This window comes from Dermacentor variabilis, chromosome 1 (genome assembly GCF_050947875.1).
Source record: "Dermacentor variabilis isolate Ectoservices chromosome 1, ASM5094787v1, whole genome shotgun sequence".
Taxonomy (NCBI): domain Eukaryota; kingdom Metazoa; phylum Arthropoda; class Arachnida; order Ixodida; family Ixodidae; genus Dermacentor; species Dermacentor variabilis.
In genome coordinates, this window is record NC_134568.1 from 269569770 (window position 1) to 269592658 (window position 22889).

Here is a 22889-nt window from a genome sequence, read left to right on the forward strand (position 1 = left end):
ATTGACTTCACCATGCCGTTATGGTTGCTCAATGGCTTTTACACCGAGCGCCATGCTTGGTGGTAACTTTTTACTTGCACTCTGCAACCACGCATCAGTGTCTTTGCGCGCCTATGCGTCTCTCTCAGAAGCAGAACACATCAATGATAACGCGCAGGCAAAACCAATCACACAACGCGAAGTTCCAAGTAGGCCAAATTAAGAAAGAAAAAAAGAAAGGAAGAAAGAAAGAAAGAAAGAAAGAAAGAAAGGAAGAAAGAAAGAAAGAAAGAAAGGAAGAAAGAAAGAAAGAAAGAAAGAAAGAAAGAAAGAAAGAAAGAAAGAAAGAAAGAAAGAAAGAAAGAAAACACAGTTGTGGGGATTTCCGCAACAGGTTTTGTATTCACAAAACTATGAAAACGCACTTTGTGATTCGTCGTCCAACGAGGTAGCCGTTTAGCATGGGCACGCGTGTCAGCAAAAGTGTCACTCAAAAGCGCCAACGTGGAAGGGGCATGCTGGCGCGAGAGGTACCAGAGGCACGCGCAGAGTGAAAGCGCTTGAAGATCCCATGCATGCACAGTGGCTGCTATAACGAAGAGAAGTTCATTTAATCACCTCGTAATGCGTATCATGGGGCGCTCTGCGGTGCGCGCAGAGCCCCCGGAGCCACTACGCAACTGCCAGATCTGCAACCTGACCGAGACATCGCTGGGTGTGACTTGCTGGACGGGTCACGGCGGAGCGCCAGAGGACGCGCCCCGTGGCCCTGCCGCTGGCCTGAACACGACGTACGTGCTGGAGCTGTACAGCAGCCAGCAGCCGTCGCAGGTGCTCAACGCGAGCAGCAGCCAGCCCGTGTTCAGCGTTCGCAACCTGCAGCCGCGCACGGAGTACTTCATCGTCCTCTACGGAGTCAACAGCCTGGGCCACAGCAACGCCGTCAAGCTCTACGCTAGCACGCTGACATCCGCCGAAGCGCTCCTTGACACAGGTGAGCCGCTTTTACCAGTCATAGCTTTACAGTCGGAAGCTGTAATTGATGCGGCGGAAAACGCTCGCTCGCAACATGCACGCAAAACCTCGACACAAATTAACTTGAGAGAACCAATGCAGCTAGCAAAACGAACTCTGCAGGGGATGTTGGGCAACGTAATGTGGGGGCAACGTTGGAACTTTGGCAACGTTAAATTACCGTTAACTTCTGGGAGGTTCACGTGCCAAAACCACGATCTGATTATGAGGCACGTCACAGTGGGAGGCTCCGGATTACTCGGACCACCTGAGGATCTTTAACGGGCACCGCGTGCCCGGTACACGAGCGATTTTGCATTCCTCCCCCATCGGAACGCGACCGCCGCAGGGAGGATCGAACCCGCGACTTCAAGCTCAGCTGCGCAGCGCCGTAGCCACTGGGCTACCTCGGCGGGTGTTGGCAACGTTAGAAGAAATCACCGAAGTTGGGTTAATAGCGCTTTGGAGCTCTCAACAGCGCATCGTTTCGTAAATGTCACGCTTATTGAAATGAAAATTTGTAGGAATAAAGTGCACTTAGGGCGGGGGGAGGTGGGGGAAATGTGCATTGCGGGCGCCGTGGGCAATTTCACATCCTACATCATGTCTCATGCTACGTCAGTCTTCATCTTAGTTCGTGTTACCACCGATAGACTAGTCCCGTCACATCCGAAGCCGCGACACGACCCTTTTGGTGCAGTCGGAATGTCCAGGCTTCCGCGGTGTACGGAATAACCTTCAGTTACGCATGGCACGCCTGCCACTCGCTGTGGCAGGCGTGCACGCAGTGCATTAAAAGCACGCAGTGTATTAAGCAAAGCACGCAAAGGCAAAGCACGTGTTTTAAGCACGCAGTGCATTAAAACAAAGTCGGTGCTCTTGATTTCGCAAGCGTTTCATTTCACCTGTGTTTCCTCAGTGGCAGCCAGGCGCGTTTTTGACATGGGGCAGGCTATTCAGAGGATGGCTCCGATTAGTGCACACCGTCTCAAGCGGCACGAATCTACGAAAAAACAATAATCCTGGGGAAACCGGCGGCGAGTTTACCTATTGTCTGTTGCAGAAAAGGTCACTTCTACTATACTGTTATATTTCTACTGTAAGTAAGAAGTTACGTAATACCCGCTTTGCACGGGTGTCAAACCGAAAACACTCAGAAGGAAAAAAGAAAAAGAAAGCAACATGAAGCGTAAGGTGCTGCTGGCTCTTTTGGGGCCAGAGGTCGCTCCTATCAAGAACAGGAAACTTTGCTTTCGAAAAGGTCAGCGCAGACGACGCGTTCGCTCCACACGAGATCCAATTTGGATTTGTCCTCCGCCGTATTTACCTTGTCCGGAGGAAAGTCCGCGGCGTGCCTTATTCGTAGGCGGACTTATTGCCTCGTCGCTGGCTTATCATTGAAGAAACTTCGATTACGATAGACCGTAACTAAATTACGGCAACTGCTTTTTAGGCGAATACCTTGACAGCTGTGGAGCAAGACTTTCTTTCTCTGCATGTTGCTTCATTCCGTAGCGAACGTTGTTGAAGACGGTTCACCAAAATCTCGTAGATGTGCAAATAATGAAGCCTTAAGTTTTTTTTTTTTTCAGAGCGGAGATTCTTGATTGGGCCCACGAAAGTGCTGACGTTAATTAATCCACGCAGGCGGCCGTTAAGCGGAAGGACACAGGTCACGAACCACCCCGACGTCCAAGTGAACGTCTTTTAATTAACCAAATTCGTTTCCAGTGATCATACAGTTACATCATCATGTAATTCGGGTATAAGAGATTCTGACGATTTGTTGCCTTCCACTTCAAAAGAATCTGAGAGGGAAACAAAATATAAAGTAAAGAGAATGAGAATCCGGCAGGGAACTAATTGAAGCGGTTAAGCTATATGTTTAATAACTGAAAATAAATTCCGTCTTTTCCGTACGAGCCTCGGTAGAAAAACGCGAAATGAAAACGTCCTTTCTGGCTATGCGTCCCCCGAACAGCAGGCGGTAAGATTTGTTTAAAAAAGAAAGCGTAAAACTCAAATCAGCGCTTCGTAACTGAAGGCCTGCTTTTATCTTTGTTGTTACTCGATCAATCTGCCTGCGCATAAAAGCGAATGATTAGCGTTCTGACTGCGCCGCTTTCAAATTCGAAATGACCTGTTTGCAGAAACGTACTTACCAGGTTGCCGTTAAAAGGTTGAAATGAAACCATGGTGACTGCGTGCATGAGTGGAATGCGATGCCACTATGCGGACATGCTCTATAGAAGGTTGCCGGCACGTATGCTTGCCTACAATTACCATAAAGCAAACCGCGTGCCCCCAGCACACCACGGAGGAGAAACGTTGCCGTTCGCAACGATCGCTTTATTGCCACATTTGCATGCGACAGTATAGCGCACTATTACTCGCTCACTGCCGAGAACTTGGTGGACGTGAAAATTTCGTCATTTACGTAAATTTAAAGGAGATGTCGGCGACTTTAGCAGAGCCAGCACCACCGCAAGCTGTGCGAAGAGACGTACGGAAAGAGAGCCCAATAGCGCAGCCATGCATATAAGTACAGCACCACATACAACAGGACCAGTGCGCACTTTGTAGATGCACAGTTGAACGCATGGACAATGTGTGTACATTGCGCGTTGCAGAACACGCCTGGAACGTCCTGGGTCTCGGTGTCTACTCAAGCATACTGATAGTAGTGCTGGTCATTCTGTGCCTGGTGCTACTGGTTCTTGCATTCGTTGTGAATCGCTGGCGCAAGAAGCAGACGCTCAGAGGTAAGTTGGACAATTTGACGGCATCGCTGGGCTGCGACGCGGCAGTCGTTACTGCCGATTTTTTTTTTTTCTGTACTAACCAACATTTCATGGCTACGCCCCTTTGCTGAATGCCCCTTTTCGCCGCGAACCGAAATAACAGCCTTTGGGCCTTGCGGTCGCACACAGTACGAGGAAACCGATTCGACGCGGGCGCCCTCCTGCACGCGTGCTTGAACTAACCCCGAAAACTCGCCTCCCTGCCGGGGCTTGTCACAGAATCATGACATATGACGGGGTCTCACTCTGTCAACGTGTCAGCTGCGTGTTGAGAAAGCACGCTGGTCTTAAATCACCCCCAGAAGCGCGTCTCGCCACGCGCCAGCCCTCGCCTTCTCTTTCTTATTCTTAATATTTTTATCTTTTATTTTCTTACAAAGTCTACCTCCTTTTCTGCGTCTGCGCGAGCGCGCAAAACGAAAGTAAAATAGCTGCCTTCGGCAGCAGTCGGTTCTCATCTTTTGTTGCTCACAAATCTTTCCCGTTGAACTCAGCTGTCACGCACTGTCACGAGTGCGGCTTTATATACCAAGTCCCAGATAGAGTGAAACAATGGCAAAGATTTTTGCCATTTATTTCGTTCGATGTCTGCGCACAGGCACAACTTGCTCACTCCGTGTCTCCCCTACACTCTCTCCGCTTTCTTTTTCTTTGCTCTTGCCGTTCACTTTTCACACATTTGTTTCTTTGGAGTAACATGGTTCCTTGGCGCCTAAACGCAGATATTCGGTAACTAAGCGCAGCAGGAGCCACTAGTGCAAAGTCACTAAATAAATCATCTTGTAATACGAGACAGTCTTGAAGCTCAGCCTAAGTCGCGACTGGCTATGAGTGCTACAACAAAGAACTTATCACGTGATCAACTGTGTCGTGTTGCTTTAGGGTGCTGACAACTTCTGAACTTGACCCACTGTGTCCGTCACGCTGCTTTCTCACCATATTTAGTCACTGTGTTTTGCGTGTTGTAGATTATTTTGGGGAACTGCACGGGACTTATTTTTGCATCAACAAAACTCTTACTTTGCACTGGACACCTCAAACTCAAACCATTTATACTTTAGAAGCAAGATATAGTCTTACATAGCAAATAAGAGAGGGCGTGAGATTAATTCTTTTTTATCTTTGTTTTTTCATTCCTATGCTTTTCATAGGCTTTTTTTGTCACTATTTTACATCAGCCCTCGAAAAATATTTTATTGTTATTCACCATGCGAGCATTTTCCCGATGACTTGCACGTCAGCACTGCTGCTTAAGAAACGATATTGCGATAGGAAGAAAAGTGGTAACCTTAACTTTTCGTGTAATGTTAAAAAAATACTTTATGCTATTTTACGGATAGTCTTTTGTAACCAGTGAGTTACGCGAAAATTGTATTAATATTGAAAAAATGTAACACTTATCTATTCTGCAAACGCCTTTTTTGCAGATTCAACGTCACTCTTTCTGCGCACGTACACTGTCCCTTTTTTTTTTTTCTGCTTAAACTTTTGTGAATCTCATCATCGCTGAAGCGCACTGCACGTCATTTTCTCCTCGTCTATGCCCCACGCCTGAAGGCACGCGGCACTTAACCCCGCAACGTGCTAGCAAAAGGTGTTTCGAAAGGCCACCCTGCAGAAGTGTGGATATCGTCGCCATTTGTGCGAAGTTTTCTCTTTCTTTTTCGATACAGCGGTCGTCTTACCGCCACAAAGGCGTTGGAGTTGATTGATGACCTAATCGAGGTGGCAAGAAGAAGCAACCACCAAGACCATAACAAATGCGCGTACCAAGTCTCTCACTCCTAACTGGCTTCTTTCGTAGAAGGTATCTCAGTGCGAGTTTCCTTAGTCGTCCACTATTATTTGTTTTCTAGTGCGTGCGCGCGTTGGCCAGACAGCGCGCAGCGCACGCTAATCAGCCGCTCAGGGGCACTTCTCATGATCAGCTGAAGCTTCACTGTGGTATTTTCTTTCTTTGTTTCTTTATTTTTTTTTCTTGCTGCACCAAAGAAGCCGGAGGTCACAAGAAGACGTAAGTATTAAATATCACTACAGCCTTGCAGTTTTCTTGCGGGGATTCTCCCTGGTAAAATATTTATATTAATCGACAGCTGTTTAAGAAGCCGTCGTTTGGTCTAATTTTTGGCGTGATGTTAGCTGGCTCTTTTAACGGAGTGAAAAGTAAGATTAGTTATTCTTTCATATACGCATATTGCGGACCCTGTTTGAGCCCATTCAAGAGTGAGCACAAAAAAAAACAATGAAACGTTAAAAACAGACATGACAAAATGAAAAGTTCGCTTTTGATAAGGAAAATCAATGGGCATTGGTAAAACGATGCCGTGACGATATTTTACCACGTACGAAACAACATATTATAGTAGGAAATACAACGTAAGATGTAGCTTGCATTGAGAGCCCCGCAATTTCAAGATGTAAAAAAATTGCTGGCTCTCCCGTAATCGAGAGTAGATTAAGTATGAAATGGCAACCGGCAAAGCAGATTGGTTGCAAATGATACTAGCCACAGTCTTAAAATGGGCGTAGTGCATATTCGCAACAGCGCACCCCACCACACTGCACCACGCTATACTGCGCACTGGTCCACATGGACGCTGCCCAGCTGGAAGAAGTAAACCGGCTGAAGGTGGCACGACAGGCAGCGAAAGACGCCGGGAAGACAGAGAGCACTACACAGCTAGAAGAAGAAAATCGCCTGAAGGAGGCGCCACGAAGCGTGGTGCCATATCTCGAGGCGACGCCAAATCCTCGCCGCGGAACTCACGGACCGCTGGCGTTAAAAATAGCACATGCAACCCTGTCTCAGCGCCAAAAAATGACAATGAAGTGTATGGTGCCGGGTATCTGCCTTTCGAACGTCGCCTACTGGAAATAACAAGTAAAACTTCAGCGTTCTAGAAGTTACAGCTTCAGTGCTATTGTGAGCAAACAATAGGAAGAACTCGGACGCAATATTTTTTGTAACCTATTTGGGCAATAACTAGCGTATGTAATACGTGTACTGTACAAAGGGTTGGGAGCCAGAGACCGCATTTTCTTAAGTTTCGACTGGTTGCACGGATGATCTCCTTTTGTTCTCGCAACTTGCCCGAATGTTCTCGTGTGAGTGCCCGGATAACGAGCTTTTGGTTTAGGGTCATTTGAAGGTCGCCGACGACGGGAGCTAAAGGCGTTGCATGTTTAAAATGTTTTCTGCTCGTCTACTTCGTTGTCTGCACTGCTTCCTTTTGTCGTCACAAGCTGTACATAAAAGAAACTAACGTTGATTGTAGATATAGAATCTGAGTGTCATTTTTCCTTACGCTATGAAGCAAGTGGAAAGAGAGAAAGAATGAATGGGGGGGGGGGCAAGAAAACTGCGTAGAATAGCCAGAGGTACTCATGGTCGGCCACACCGCACGGCTCAGTGCACGAAAATTTTTAATCCCGGCCACGTCGACCGCATTTCGATGGGGGCGAAATGCGAAAACACCCGTGTACTTAGATTTAGGTGCACGTTAAAGAACACCAGCTGGTTGAAATTTCCGGAGTCCTCCACTACGGCGTGCCTCATAATCAGAAAGTGGTTTTGGCACGTAAAACCCCATAATTTAATTTTTTTACAACGTAAGCAATTTCAGAGGGACTATCTATAGACAAATTGCACGAAACACTTTTTGTCTCTGAGCACGAACTTTTATGACCAAACAACGGCGGTCCCACATTCATGTTATGGGGTACTTTACAGTTAGGCCGTGACTCGCTCCACGGTGCTCCAACGGCGCCGTATATACAGGGTGTCCCACGCAACTTGAGCCAATACTTTAAAAATGAAAGGCGCGTCGGAAGCGAATTGAACCAAACCCGCAGTATGCACACTGGCCTATAGTAGTTCAGGCAATTTTTGGTTTTCCCCATAACGCACTCATTAATTGTGTTCATATAGGAGATTGTGGCCTAGTACTGCACCAGGGTGGCCAATCCTGCCCTGGTGAGGGAGTGCGTTACCGGTTCTGGTCACCGGGATCAGGCCACACTTCAGGCCTGTTTATGCAATTTTATCAACACGCGGATTTTTTGTTTAATCCAGTGGAAAATTGCGCGGCACCGGGATTCAAACCACGGACCTCTTGCACACGAGGCAGGTGTTCTACCTCTACGCCACCGCTGCACATTTAACAATTAACAATGACAATTACGTTCAATTACCGAACTCTTTAATTATTCGCTGAGGATCCCAAGTATGATACGCAGATTTTAGAGAATCTTCGGAAAACACGGCTGGAGTCGTTTCCTGTACGACACGTCTAACGTAGTCCTTTTTTGGGGGTTGCAAAGAAAGTCCGCGAAATATGAAAAAAAGCCACGTGATGGAGCCCTTGCGTAGCGGTATCGTGCTGCTCTCAAGCGTGCGTTCGGTGAACAAGGTCGGCTGTATGTATTTGCACCGTCATCGGACGGGAGCCGCCGGCCCAGCTGCTTACAATTATCATAACGCACTGCCGCTTCACCGTCACCAGTCACGATGCAGCCGACCTGGTTCACCGAACGTGGGCTTGAGAGCAGCACGATACCACTGCGCAAGCGCTCCGTCACGTGGCCTTTTTTGTATTTCGCGGCCTTTCTTTGCCACTCGGGGGGAAAAAAGGGCTGAGTGAGACTTATTGTACCGGAAACAACTCGATCGGTGGTTTCTGAAGGGGATCTACAAATGTTCCTACCATACTTGGCATCCCTCAGCCAATAATTAACAAGTTTGGTAATTAAGCTTATTTAATTAGCGAGTTATGGGCAAAAGAAAAATATTGTCTGAGTTACTATAGGCTATTGCGAATGGTATACGTTCGGTTCGATTCGCTTCCGACGCGCCTTTCACTTTTAATGTCTTGGCTCAAGTTACGTGGGACACCCTGTATATAATAGCTTTCACACAGAGACACGTGCCAGTGGCCACTTTTTCTATTAAATGATAATTAACGCTCTAACCAAATAACGCCCTTTTTCTCAGACACAAACTTGTGACGGCTGAAAACCGGCATGCGCACCTCCCTTCGTCAAACCCAGGGCCGCGATATTGTAGCGACGCCTTTTCCGATGCTATTGCTTTTTTATCAAGCGTCACTTACAGCGCATACATAGACAGAGGACAAAAAAAATTACCGACGATTACGTTACTTCCTAATGCGAAATTTGAGCGCAGCAAATAAGCTGTTTCACCTTTTCGATAGATTGAGGCAAAGAAATCGAGCAACACATGTATGCGCTATCACAGAATTTTTTTTTTATATTTCCCGTACTCCTGGATCATCTCGACGGCGGCGACGGTAAGCTTCTGCTTCGGCGGCACGCACCTCTGGATTCTGACGGCGACGGCGCTGGGCCTCTGCTCTGGCAGCTCGTTTAGCAGCAGCAGCAGCAGCAGCAGACGGAGGACTTCCATCGGTCGTCTCGCTCATGGCTCAGAAAGAACTGGCAGATAATTTCGCAGTGGCGAACGGCGGCGGCAATTTCGGCTCGGGCGGTGCACATATACAGATCCGCCGCCACCGATCTGGCTCTCTGATTGCCACCGCACAGGGCGAACGGCAGCGGCAATTTCGGCTCAGGCGGTGCACATATACAGATCCGCCGCCACCGATCTGGCTCTCTGATTGCCACCGCACAGGGGTTGCATTGGAGGAGGAGCGAAGAAAGGAATTAAGTTCGAGCCGGCGCTTTGACAACCGGAGACTCGCAGGAAGAGGGGGGGAGGGGGGCGGCGTGTACACCCAGCGGCAAACGATGGGGGCAGAAGCGCGCGCAGCAAGCGGACAACACGATAAAGGGAGGAGGGAAGAGATAGCAGCGACTGACTGATGCCGCTGACGCCGATAGTGAGTCAACCCCAGCTGCGGAGTTGGTTTCAGGGACAACGCCGCCGATGCCGACACAAACAATATGATACCCTCGCTTCCGCAGCGCTAAGAACCAGATTTTGGGTTCTAGCGCGAAGTGAACACGGACACAGAAAGGAAGCAGACAGGACCTGTGTCCGTGTTCACTTCGCGCTAGAACCCAAAATCATGTTAACGTACCAACTCGCCCAAATGTCTATCCTTTTGCTAAGAACCAGGTCTAGCCGTGGGAAGGTGGTCACGTATTCGTCGACGTGCCGGGGCCTACGTGAAATAACCGGCGCGTCGGCAACTGAAGAGCACCCTATCCGCCACACAAGAACAGGGGGTGGGGGGGTGGGGACCCTTTCCTCCTCTTTCTGCATGGCGGCGACGGTGTTCTATGCAGTCACGTTATCTTGACTCTCTAGCGGCGTCAGCGGCATCCAGCGGTATCAGTCGGTCGCTGCTAGCGCTGGGGGGATGAAAGGGGGGCGGAGCTGGTTACGAGGCCGACGACAACGCCGACGACGACGCGAAACCCAGGAACGGACGCCAAAGAGCTGTGCTCTAAAAGGACGACGTAGACACGCTTGATAACATGGAATACCAACTAGCCCGTACTCAAACCTTGCTATTGCTATTCGCGCTTTTCCTGCTTCGTCAGTGGTCAGAGCGACGCTCGGCCCGCGCTATCAGTAGGATCAGCCGGCTGTGAACGGCAGATGATAATAGTGGCACAGAATCGAGTGAGAGGCCCATCGCTAAAAAATTGCGGCTCTGTACAAATATTAGTTTGCTTCCCTTTGACTTCTGCCTGAACTGTGAGCGGATATCCCGTTGACAAGTTGTAAAGCCGTAACCTCGAGAATTTTTTTTTCATTTTTCTTTCTCCTTTAATAGATACGTGGGGATACGAAAACTGCGGCGTGAAACCTCGATTCCTCGAGAGTGCAACAGACATTTAACTACATCGCCGCCTGAATTTGCTGTAGCCGAAAACGTGCGCCGTGGTGCCACACACCACTGGCACGCACACCCACGCTGTGACCGTTCCACCGGAAGCTAAATCGATTGAGCTCTCGACGAAATAAGAGGGGAGAATTAAAATTCACATTTAGCTTTACAATTCAAATTGTGGGATTCTACGTGCCAAAACCGAGATCTGATAATTATGAGGCACGCCGTAGGGGGGGGGGGGGGGGGACTCCGGATTAATTTTGACTATACATGGAGTTCTCGATGTGTACCCAATGCAGGGTGTGGGAGCGCTTTTGCGTTCGGCCCTGGCGTTCAGCAACGCGATGCTTTAGTCACAGAGTTACCGCGGCGGATAAAGGAAGGTGATAGGGGAACCCTATGCTTTCTCAGAGAATCGGCAGCAGAGGATAGCAGCCATAACGCGTGTCAAATGAGCAGAATGAAGAAGAGCGGGAAAGCTGATGTGGGCGCGCGCGATCAGCCTTCGACGACAGGGTCATTATGTGGCTTTTACCCACTGCACCGATGTGGCTGGCGTGCGGGCGAGTGGTTTGTGATATCAGGTGACTCGCCTACACTTTCCCTGATGGAACCGGAGAGAAACAGAGAGGCAAAATATATGGAAGAAAGAGGTCGGCCTGGGTTATTTGGCTCCATGGGATGCTACTGCCCGCTAGGAAACGGGTTTGGGGAGCGACAGGGTTAAAAGATGAAGAGTAGTGGTAACCGGGCCTCCTGTTTCACGTCCGAAGCAGAGCTGCACTAGGCGCGCCTATTTGAGCCAGTCGCTTATGAACTGGTGATGTAATTATTTGTGGCGCTTTTGAGTAACCGAGGCTTCCTACTGTACTTACAGATTCGACAAATGCGTAGCAAAGTAAAAAAATAAAAATAAAAGCGAGATGCAATATGTTCTTAGCAGGGACCCTTTAGAAAGTGTATTGGCTGCTTCTAATTTCATTAATTACTTCATGCATTTGCCAGCTACAGCCCGTTTCAATATCGCCTATGGATTACGGGACCTCTTTCTGTACGTAATCATTGGTAATAACATATGAAGAAATATTAATTTGGATTGCAGTACACGATGTCGATAGGTCTCCGCGACCGACTATAGATTCAATGTACAGTTTCAACTGTGCGCGCAACTAGTGCCATCTTTCTCTTCCTTCTCTGAGTACAGGGTAGCAAACAGGGCGTGTGTCTACCCTATTCGTCTAAAGACGAATAAAAATGTGTTGGAGTAAAATATATAAATGTGACGAATAAATGTGTAAACATTGTAAACATGAAATGTGAACATGAATGTTTGAACATTCATGTTCACAAATTCAGATGTGAACATGAACATGAAGTGTAAACATGAATAAATGTGACGAATAAAAATGTGTAAACATTTTTAAACATTTTTATTCGTCCAAAGAAAATGTTTTAAATTTTTTTTCTGTGTGCGTTCTGCTATTCGTTACAGATGTCTTGCTACGATCGACAGAAACGCGACAGTACGAAAGGAAGCATATGACGCAGCTGACGAAGAAGTTTCAGTGCTAGATATTAAAGGTAAGTAATATTTTTTGCGTACTTCTTCGCTTAAGCTTGAATTCCTTCAATAACAGTTGCACAAAAAATATACATCTCCCTGCTACGCCTCAAGCGAGACATTTCTTCTACTACATAGACCCCAGCCCGTTACAGGAAACATAAGAATTTGCGCAGAATAGCAAGAACCTACAAAAAAAAAAGTGGTTAGACTGAGATGAAGCATTTACTTTGACTGGATTATGGTCACTTGTGCCTGCACTAGCTTTTAAAACTCTTGCCATTTTTTTAGTTCGCCATGTGCCCTGTATGTTGTTCATGAAGGTTATATAGCATCAACATTTAAGTTGGAAGGCCTAAATTTACCGAGACCAACTTGTCATTGACTGCGTATGCAGTTAAGGTCACAGCAAAAAGGAGACAAATTAGACTCACCGCAATAATGTTGTGCCAGCATCACAACTTCAACATATAATGTCGATTCGCTGCAGATTCCTGTGAGTTCCTCACGACAAAATGTCATTTCTTTCTGAGAATAATAAAGTGCAGGAAAGAGCTACATGTGGTCGTGGGACTATGCTTCGCTGCCAAGTGTACAATCAGGGTGGCTATTTCAGCTTTTGACGCATAAACGGATTCCGTATTCTTGTTTTCCTGGAGTTTATTGTAGGATTCTCTCTCGCTACCCCTTTCTGTGATCGGTATTTTTTGCTGGGGCTTTTCTTTGTGCTCTTTCATCCTTTGTTATGATAAGGAGATGTCTGTTGTAAGCCTGATTAGTATTCTTGTTTAGTAGTTTTTCCGAGTATACTGGGAGAGTGCACTCGTTGATATGCGAGCACCTAGGTGCAAACTCGCCGAGAAACTAACCGAAGCAGCTGTTATAGTTGAATAGCGCAAGGTGGCATGCCCATCAATGATCGCGATAATCCTTCTTCTTCTTTTTTTTTTTTTGAGCGGTTTGATTTATCTTCTGAAGCAAGGTCATCAACTCAATCACGAGTGAGTGTTTTCGGCACAGCCTTTATTCCTTGTCGGAAGCAACCGGGCCCTGAAATTAAATTTATCGCTTGTTTGGCCTTTTTTTTTTTTCTGGACCCGCGTGGCCGCTCTTCTCTGCTCGCTTTGGGACGGCTTTCTCAATGTTCGGCGGGCTCCGTCGGACCATCTTGCCTGAGAATGACCTGTTAACGATTTGCGTCTTGCAGTGCCTCATTGTGTGCGCCCCCCGCTCTTTCACGTGTTTCTCCAGGGCTGCCGACTGCATCGAGCGGGCCGTTCGGCGCCAACCTCGAAGAAGGTGTGTCGTACGTTCGCGAGACCGCATCCATCGCTGGACGCCTGCCCTGCCACACGACCGACATGTACTACACGCTACCGCAGCTGCACAGCCGCCACAACGGCATACGGCTGCAGACCTTCTCCCGCGAGGTGATGTGAGTGCAGTGAGAGGACGACCACCTGCCCCTCGCCGAACTCAGGGCGGCGGTCGGTTCACTCGACCCGATCGGTCGCCAGCCGTTGGCGCTGACGCTCGAGCGTTCCACCGCGGCCCCGCTAAAATTGGGCCTGGCTCTCGCCATTGTGATGATCGCTGGAGTCGGCATATACTGAACGAGTATCATACGCATGCACACACTACGCATACAGGAGGAGTCGTACACACGACGTCACTGCGACGTCTTGAATGTTGGATTGCTCATTCCATGCCACCCATGTATTCTACACACGTGTTCTTTGCGATCACTTCTCAGTTGGCATCGCCCGGAGCACGCGTGCACTCCACGTGAGGGACAGCCGCCGGGGAAGCCCTCTTCGTCGGTGTTTCGCGCTGCGCCGATTGTGGGACAAAGCCACGAAGCAAACGACGGACGCCTGCTGGACGGCGAAAAGTGCGCTTGAGAGCTCAGAAAGGGTGATTTTCTGAGTCGCGAAAGCCATCGATTTGCCGCTTTTCAGTGAGCGGTCTGCATACATTGCAATGGCCGTTGCACTTCGGGAAGGAGCTTCGTAGAAACGGATAAGAGACGCAGTGATCGTTACTTTATTTGTTACTTTTTTTTTCTCCCCTTTTGCCTGCTTCGCTGCACCATGTAGCTATGCCTGTATGTGTTTATCCGCTGTAAGTCTTGTGTGGCTGCTGTGAAGCACCTGCGTTATAGAAGTGGCGGCGCTTCACTTTTTGTTAACAGCAAGGCTGGTTTCAAAATGTTTTCACTTGCGCATGTAGCCACCAGACGATACAGCCGCTATAGGCCCCCGCGATAAGCTCATCATAGTATCGCTGTTAATAGGATGAGATCGACCACTGGAGTATTGTAATCAGCTATATTTTATGTATGATAGTGGGTCCGTGATGTTGAGTGTGTGACGAGAACATATATGGTACGTACAATGACTCGTAGAATACATTGTTTCCATTGGTTTCCTAGCCTATACCCGCACCCTTCCCGATTTAGTGCTTCGTAGCAGTTTAGGATGTCGTGTTCTTTGTGCTCAATGCGGCTTTTCTTAAGAGCGAGTTACGCCGCTGTCGAGTGCGGCTAAGATAAGGAGCATGTGTCTCCGATGTTGTCATATAAATCACGAGTTACGTAAAAACAACGCTTTCGAATGACTGAATTACGGTACAAGTAACAGACCGTTGATTTCCTTCCATGTTTCTTCGTTCTACAATGCACTGAGCGCGTACAATATATTCTGGCTTCTGGAGCACTGTGCTGTCCTTTAGAAGTTTTACGGTCGTCCAAGCCTACCATGTACAGTTTACTCAAGCACGCGCTGTACGTTCGCCAACGTGTCACAAGAGGCACATCGTCTCGTATACGGCCGCCAGTGACAGCGCTGTGACCTCACGGGGCATGGTTTCCTGTGCACGCTGCGCGCAAACCTCTCTCGACCGCATTCCATGTGGGTGCTCGCAATCACGAGTTGTGAAGGCGTATTCGAGCATGCGGCACATGAGAGGTGCCGCCAAAGACGTTGCTTGAAGAGCTTTGATCCATTTCTTTGCCAAGTTGAAAATGAAGGTCCATCTTCAGCTGGAGAAGCGGCGATTGTCGACAGGAATTCTGACCCCCCGCTGAATGCTCAAACGAAAGCGGTCTTAGTAGCCCAGTTTGTCATCTTACACTCGTCATTAGCCTAATACCGAGTTGTTCGCGAGGCTCCAAAATCCATTTTGCAAGCTCGTTTGCTTTTATTATTATTATTATTATTATTATTATTATTATTATTATTATTATTATTATTATTATTATTATTATTATTATTATTATTATTATTATTATGGTGCGACAAATTGCCGAATTTTTTTATCTTGTGGCCATAAAATCAGCTATCAATGATGCGTCTTTTTATCTCTTCAACATAGCCCACGCGGAGACATTTTTTGCCAGCCACACTTTGTCGCACATACGGTATCATTGCTCCACACAATCCTCGTGAAGGAGAATCCCAGTGCAACCTCTTCTGTTGGTCACAACCGCAATGTAGAGGTCTCCCCGCGCTTGCCGGTGGTCTCTGTTCGCGACGGACGCTATTTCGACTAGAAAAAGAAAGTCAGGCGTAGTCAGTAAATTGTGTATAAGATACTTTGTGTGCAAAATGCAACCACTACTTATCGCTGCCTCATATGCCTCCCTTCGAAGCTTCCTGAAGTTAAACGTCGCCATAAGGAACCTCGGGTCAGATAAGGAAATCGAAAAGTTCAGCGTGCAGCTTAGAAAAATGATCGACCTAGGTTCAGGCGCGTGCGGCGTTTACGTTCTTCTTTCCCTTTTTTTTTTAAGTGCTTTGTTCACACTATAACGCCTTCAGCGTCGAGACCCAGTGAAAGTCTAGGACCATTTGAAGCCAGCTTCAGCTCGCAACGAATGTTCGCAGGCACTCGTGACTCGCTAATTGTGCTCCTTTTGGCTGTCGTCGAGCATGGACACGTTTTCCGGTGGCACGAACTTGCCTCGACTGGAACAGAGAGGCACTGTTTCGGCGGGGCTGGCCGACACTTCATCCCCGAGCAGACTTCACCCGTTCTAAAAGCTGAACGCCGCACTGTGAAAGAGGCACGAGAAGAAAATGGCGGCGGCAGTGTGGAAGTGTGGCAGCTTCCACGCTGCCGCGCGAGGAAAATCTTCGTGCTTCCAGCGCCAGCGCTGTCAATTCGCGAACGAAATCGGGCCGTGATGTCAGGCCATGCGCAAGAAGTCACGCTATCCGTAACACGTGACTACGTGCTCAATAGCTTTCGCGTGTTTTCGTTAGCGGGCAGTTTAGATTTGCTGGTTGTCGGCTCAAAAATGCTCAGGGCAATCGCCTGAAGATAATGACCACCTCGTTTCCGAGATGACTCCTCTGCGATAGTTACTATCAGAAATATAAACGTGCGCGCATTGTACCGTCAATCTGTGGGCAATCTTACAACGCACCCCCCACAAAAATTGAAGCTCCGTGCGTACGTTTCTTTTAGTCATTGTTCAGACCAGTGTTTACAGCGCAATAGGTCCTTGTGTACATGGTTTTGTATTATTTTGGTATGTACGAGCTGGCGAATATCTCAAAAGGATTTGAGAAATTTATTTTATTATTGCTTCATCAGTAGCAAATACTTGTGTCGCCACGAGCAATCCGCTAATTGAGTGAGCGAGTTTAAGGATTTTTTTTAATTGTTGTAATAAGTTCTTAACTGCTGCTGGTGGTTGTTGAGAGGAAACACACGAACAAGCGTAGCGCAGGGTGTGAAATCACTATTCATTTATTAACGCATGTGTAAATAAATGTACAACTTAGATTTGTTGTGAAGGCAACGTTTAAGAACGCACTGGCGATGGCTCTCGCCCAGTGAGAAACGCGTGCATTAAAGGCCGCATTTTTCTTCCCTTCGAAGCTGAGCGCAACATATCGTTGCACGTTATCAAAAAAATAACAATACAATAAAATGCCCAGTCTAATGTAACTGAGGCTGTGTGGAAAAAATTCGAGTAGCGTTAACCAAGTATCCCCGAAAAGGACAGCCACTGATCAGCTGAAAAGAACCGGTGGTTCTCATATCTTGGTATCCCACTGTTCTTCCTGAGCGCTTTTTTTTTCTTCTTTCCGAGACTGGTTTTTCGTGGTTACTCGCTCAGTTTGTTTGTTGGTTGGTCGGTTTGTGAATTCATTTAGGTATCCTAGTTTCATTGTTTGTCCTCATTTCTGCAAAGCGCGATAGCGCTGAATTCTATCTAGGAATACATCCACTTAGAAATCTCGTTTTAATCGCGATTTACGCTTGAGCCGGAACGTTTTACCGCAGCTGCGAGACGCGCGGCAGGACAAACATTCGCCGCTTGTGCTGCGTATCTGGCTCTGTCACGCGTAAATTTGCACCGTAATATCATGTTCTGCTAGCATAATCTGTCACCGGCGTTGCTGCGGACTTGTATTACATTTGCATCGCAAAACGCTTCCCGCTTTCCATGCACCGAGCGTCCGGCATCACCGTCTTATTTGCCAGTTGTCACGTGAGGTGAATTGAAATTTGAAAAGCAGACAATCTCGAGCAAGCTTCGTTCTCACGTATTACTTCGTTCCTTTGAAAAAAACTCTTCCACTTGATCTTAGAACGATGAGGAGCCTGTTGCGACTAGTGTTCTCTACTATGGGTTCGATGTGGCGGGTGTCACGTCACTACGTTCGATTCATCCCCTTAGACTCCATCCTATATGTACACTCTATCTCCCTTCTTGCCTCCTTTATTGTTTATTTTTTTACGCTGTAGCTTGGGGAGCCCAACTTAACAGGTGACGAAGCCAGGGAACGGCAGGCGGGAGCGAAGTACAAACAAGACGCTTCTTAGCAGCCCCACTTTTTCCTCGATTCGTCAGGGAGGCGCAATACGGGCGCGAAAGACAACGAGAACTCGCGTTACCCTGGAGAAAATATACTGTTCATTTATCTGCCTACCAACCCTCTTCTTATTTTTTTTTTCTCGACATCTCCGTATAGCTCGCTGCGAGCCCGCCTGGAGACAACGCTGCTCGCACTTATTCGCGCATCAGCAGACTTCCCCTCCAAAAAATGCAGCATTCATTCTTTCGGGTCCCAAGTGCGCTGTCCCGCCTCACAGGGCCCGGTGACGGTGGGACGTCGAGCGAGATGAGAGAGTTCGCCGCCACCGCCGGCAAAGGTGGAGAGCTCGCCGGCTACATTGGCGCGCGCATGCACTGCAAGGCTGCCGCCGCTGTCTAATGGTGGAAAGAAGGTGGCGGGGGGGCTGAGGCAAGTCGGCGACCCGTCTTCTGGCCTCCGACGGCGCCTGCTTCTTCGGCTCCCTTAACCACGCCCGTCGGTGCTACGCCGCGGGCAAAAGTTACCCCCGCTCTCCTCACCTCCACCTCTGGCACGGTGGTGGCTGGCGAGCCCTGCATCGGAGGAGCAGCAGCGGGGCCGCCCCGGTGATATCGAGCCGCGCGCTCCGGCAGAGGGCTGTGCCTAACGACTTTCGCGACGGAGCATCGCGAAAAGATAGAGCGAACCGCCATCTGCTGAGCCCCCGCTGGCAGATGGCGGCAGCGCCCGAAGAACGTCCGTGCCGCCGTGCAACCCTTTTGAATGGAAACAGAGCGCGGCTCTCATTGTCGCGAGGGCATGCGGGGGAGAGGGAACGCTCGGGTGGTTCCTTCTGCCCCGGGCCATAGCCGTCCAGATTGCGCGGGCCCTCCGCCGCGCAATCTCCCCCGTGACGTCACGCACGCTGCCCGATCGGATCTTCTTCATAGACACTGCTGTGGCAGAAACGGGAGCGATAGTATATTTTCTTCGCGGTAGGAAATGTCCCGGAGGGCAGGACAGCCTACTTGAAGGTGTGGCGCTCTGGTAGTTAGATTGGATCGGTTCGCACGCGCTAACCACATAAATTCAAATACATGTTTGCGTGCGTGCGTGCGTGCGCGCGTGTGTGAATCGAAGGCGCTCGGCGGGTGCGGATTGTGCAGGTCATCAACTCCGAGAGCCGTAGTCCCGCCCACAGCGCCGCTGTAAAAAAATGGAATTAACGCTCCCCTGTGGAAGGCAAGCTTAGGTGCGCAGAGTCACGACTATTTCTTCCAATTCAATTTTTTCTTAAACACCTGTGGGGGATTAATGCACGCTCAGCAACCCCTCCTATGGTTGGTACATATTATGGGAAGCTCAATTCGAAAGCGGTTGCACGAGTACTTATGTATACTTCTGTAGGGTTGTTGCACACAGAAAGCGACCCTTTTCCACAGGAAACAGGCTCTCCAACGTATACAGCATTGAAATGCGAATTTATTTAAGAACTTCTGATGACATGCAAGAGCAAAGGCATTCTACTCCTTAATATCACGGAGATAAGAGCCCAGTAGATCCCAGGCAGGGCCTGCAAGGCCCCTTGGCACCGCCTGCTCTTTCTTTCCTCTTCCTGAAATTCCCCACCCCCCATCCCACTTTTTCTGCACATTCCTACGCGAATTTATGCACAATGGCCACTAGCTGGATTTTTTGGATGTTACGACTAAGATGGCACGACAGTCTGAACAAAAGCGGAGAAATATCATCACTGATCTCACTGTGGCGTCGTTTTGCGGCAAGGCACGGCGTCATTGCAATGATAACAATTTCCTCCGTGACTGAGAGCCACGGAGGAGTGCCACGCTACGTCACCTCAAGCTCATGACGATACAAAGGCTCGGCGTGATGATGGCCGGAGCATGGCGGGCATCGCACCGCGCAGCTTCAAGCGCAGTTCGAACAACAAAACGTGAGAGGAAGAACAGAGGACGTGGCAACATCAGCATTTGATTTCTGATAGCTCCGCTCCTACAAGAACAATTCAACTTTTGTTGCAGGTGACTCGTTAGGAGTTGTGCTTTAATACCAGACACATTTCATGAATGTGAAAAAAAAATATATTTATTGCGCGGCCCCTGTAAGAGACCTTTTTTTACTTCCAGTGCGCATTGCAAAAGCACCGATAGAGAGAGTGGTGTGGATTCTTAGCTGATTTGGGCAGCGCGACAAAATGACGACAAAAAGGAGGCAACTGACAGTGCACGTCGTTGTTGTTGTGGCCTCGCAGAAGTAGACGAAAGCTATAGACTACAGAAACAAATGGGAGAAACCCCACGATTGCACCATGAATTCACCATGAAAATGCACCACGAAAATTGCGTTCTAGCAGCACAACCTCCTGAATGTTTCAGTAAACTCATGGAGAGCCGCTAAAATGAACATGTTGCTGTTTGTTACCCAACTAACATGCATAGGTGTGGAGACATAGTGTGCTAAGTGTTATTAGGCGACAGTATCGTTTGTACTTTTGAGACTTTCGACTACGTAGATGTGGAGCCATAGGTGTGCTTGTGTGAAAAGACTATTTGATATGTAACCGTGCACCCTGAATGATGTATGACAGAACCACCCAAGAGATAAGGAGTAGCCGGCGCCTTAAATTGCGCGCCAACATCTCCTTATATCATATGAATAAAAAAAAAAAAAAACATGCACCAAATTACAATAGCTTAGATTAATAGCTTAGAGGGAGGAGCGACGGCATGAGACAAAAAAAATATAGTGACCAGTTGTCCTGTCAGTTAAATTCTTTCTTGCTCTCGTTTTGTCGCGCTTCCTAAATCAGCAATGAATTCATCGCACACACTTAACACAAGGAAAAAAGGCGCATTATGACATGCAGTAGGTCTAATCTGGCTGCAAACAATAACACGTTCTTTTATAATTGCTCATGACAGCATTGTTGATTCTAGATATCAAAAGCGAAAAGAAGCAGGAAAAGCGTTATTTACTTTGCATTATCCCTGTGAGGTTGCTCACTTCCTGCACGATCAAAGCGTGTGCAGCCGTAATCATTCTTCCCGGAGCACCGAACAAACCTGGGTCTTCATGGCAGATGACGAAAACACCTCGGCAGTAGTTTCCTTTTTGATTAGCATTCTTCTCAGAGGCTGCTACTCAACGTCTTTCTCAAAGCGGGCAAGCGTCTCACAGAATAAGATACGGGGGCTACATTCGATCAGTCTCATCGAAAGATCGCTGACACGCTCACAAGTGTGCAGGCTTGCGCGGTTGTGTAACGGTCTCAAAAAGGCGGAGAAAGTCGCTGCTCGACGTTACTGAGGCGCGGCCGCATTTCTCTCCCATTTCCCAGGCGGCTGTGCACGGGTCTAGGTCTGCCCACCTCCCCTCCGTCCCTGTTACAAAACAAGGAGCTTGTCGACGGTGATGGTTTCTGTTCATTAGTCAAGAAAGAATCCAATATGTGCAGATCTCGGCGCCTGGCATTCGTGGCCCGTGACTTGGAGAAGGTATACGCTCTCCGGGCGCGAACGCTGCCAGAAGAATTCGCCTCCATCAGACACGAGCACCCGAGGTTCCTCACCTGATCTATGTCGTGGCAGGCACTCTCCAACTTCTGTGCGTCTGATCGAAAACAAATCTAAATGCCTGCGATACTTCGGCCTAGGTTCGCCAAAAGTTTCTCTCCCAGGATTTGTTCTGCAGCTAGCGTGCACTGCTCCTCCTCGCGCGGCGAGTATTCTCTTTTTGTTTTTGTTTTTTTCGTCTTGTTCGCTTCCCACCGTTCGACTTCGGTATCTTAGCCCTCAACGTAATTTCCCCAAGAGGCTCGAAGAAGACAGATTGAGAATCGTTCTCTTGGGAACCGAAGGGGGGCTTTGAGTCCTGACCGTTGCTTCTGTGCGGCTATTTCTGAGCGCCGCGTATTAGATACTGTCGCCATGGCCGGAGTCTGCGGGCAATAACTCTGTTCATTGGCTGTCCTGCGACACACGTTCCGGTCAAATGTAGCAATAAATTGTCTAATCTCTACAGCGTCCGAAGGTTTGATCACCCTGCCAAGTGTTGGGCACTGTAAAGTTACAGCGGGAATGTAAATAAATCTGCTGAGTACCAGATATTGTAGTTGTCTCAATTTTCCGAACATTGTTGATATTGCTTTAAAAAATAAACCTTGTAATTTTTGCCAGAGGTGTGAAATGTGAAAAATTGCTTGCATGACGGCTTTTTGAAATTTTCCTGTTGATAAATTTCTTCTAAACTTAATTGCTCCTCAAAAGCGTAAGGAGCAGAGTTCTACTTGTTTTATTAACAAATGCTTAGCATGACAGCGTGGCATCCTACGTCCAGCACATGGCTTAGATTACTTTCAATGTGAACTGGCTGCCCTTCAAGTGTTATTAACAATAACCCGCTATTTTACAAGTCTATTTTCAATGTGAGCATCTTCGTTGAACATGTATTTCGTTTTTCTAAAAGCGAAATACACGTTTTGTGTTGCAGCACCCGACATCGTTTTAATGTTAATAAAGGTTTTTTTGAAGAACGTCTAAGCTTTCCGTTGTGAACGTACTCTGACGGGCTTTACTGAGATATTTTCCACGAATACAATAACAGGTACCGTCGAACTCACTGATATTACTCTGTCCACAGCCCGTATAGATCTGTGGCGCGCAGCGCTTGCCACTTGCGCTTGCCACTTGAGGGCAATTGTTTTGCATACTGCGGACATAAAACATCGCAGAAATTTGCCACTGCGTAAGCCCACAGCATTCCACTTCATGAAAATATGTTCAACAGTGGAAAAGACACAGATCTATTCTTTTTAAAATAATTTGGGGGGTTTAGGGTCTCAAAACTGCACCGTGGAGTATAGAGGACTCCCCAGTGAAAGGCTTTGGACTAT

The 22889-nt window shown here is 48.0% G+C and overlaps 1 protein-coding gene across 1 annotated transcript in view; it reads left to right on the top strand.

The window, feature by feature from the left end:
• LOC142567099 (nephrin-like) overlaps positions 1-22527 on the top strand; it is a 102982-nt gene extending 80455 nt beyond the window's left edge. Inside the window, exons 5-8 of the mRNA XM_075677820.1 lie at positions 638-973; positions 3624-3755; positions 12102-12190; positions 13422-22527. Coding sequence (XP_075533935.1) covers positions 638-973; positions 3624-3755; positions 12102-12181 — 548 coding nt within the window. The 3' untranslated portion in view covers positions 12182-12190; positions 13422-22527. The remainder of the gene's footprint in view (positions 1-637; positions 974-3623; positions 3756-12101; positions 12191-13421) is intronic.
• The last annotated feature ends 362 nt before the right edge of the window (positions 22528-22889 follow it).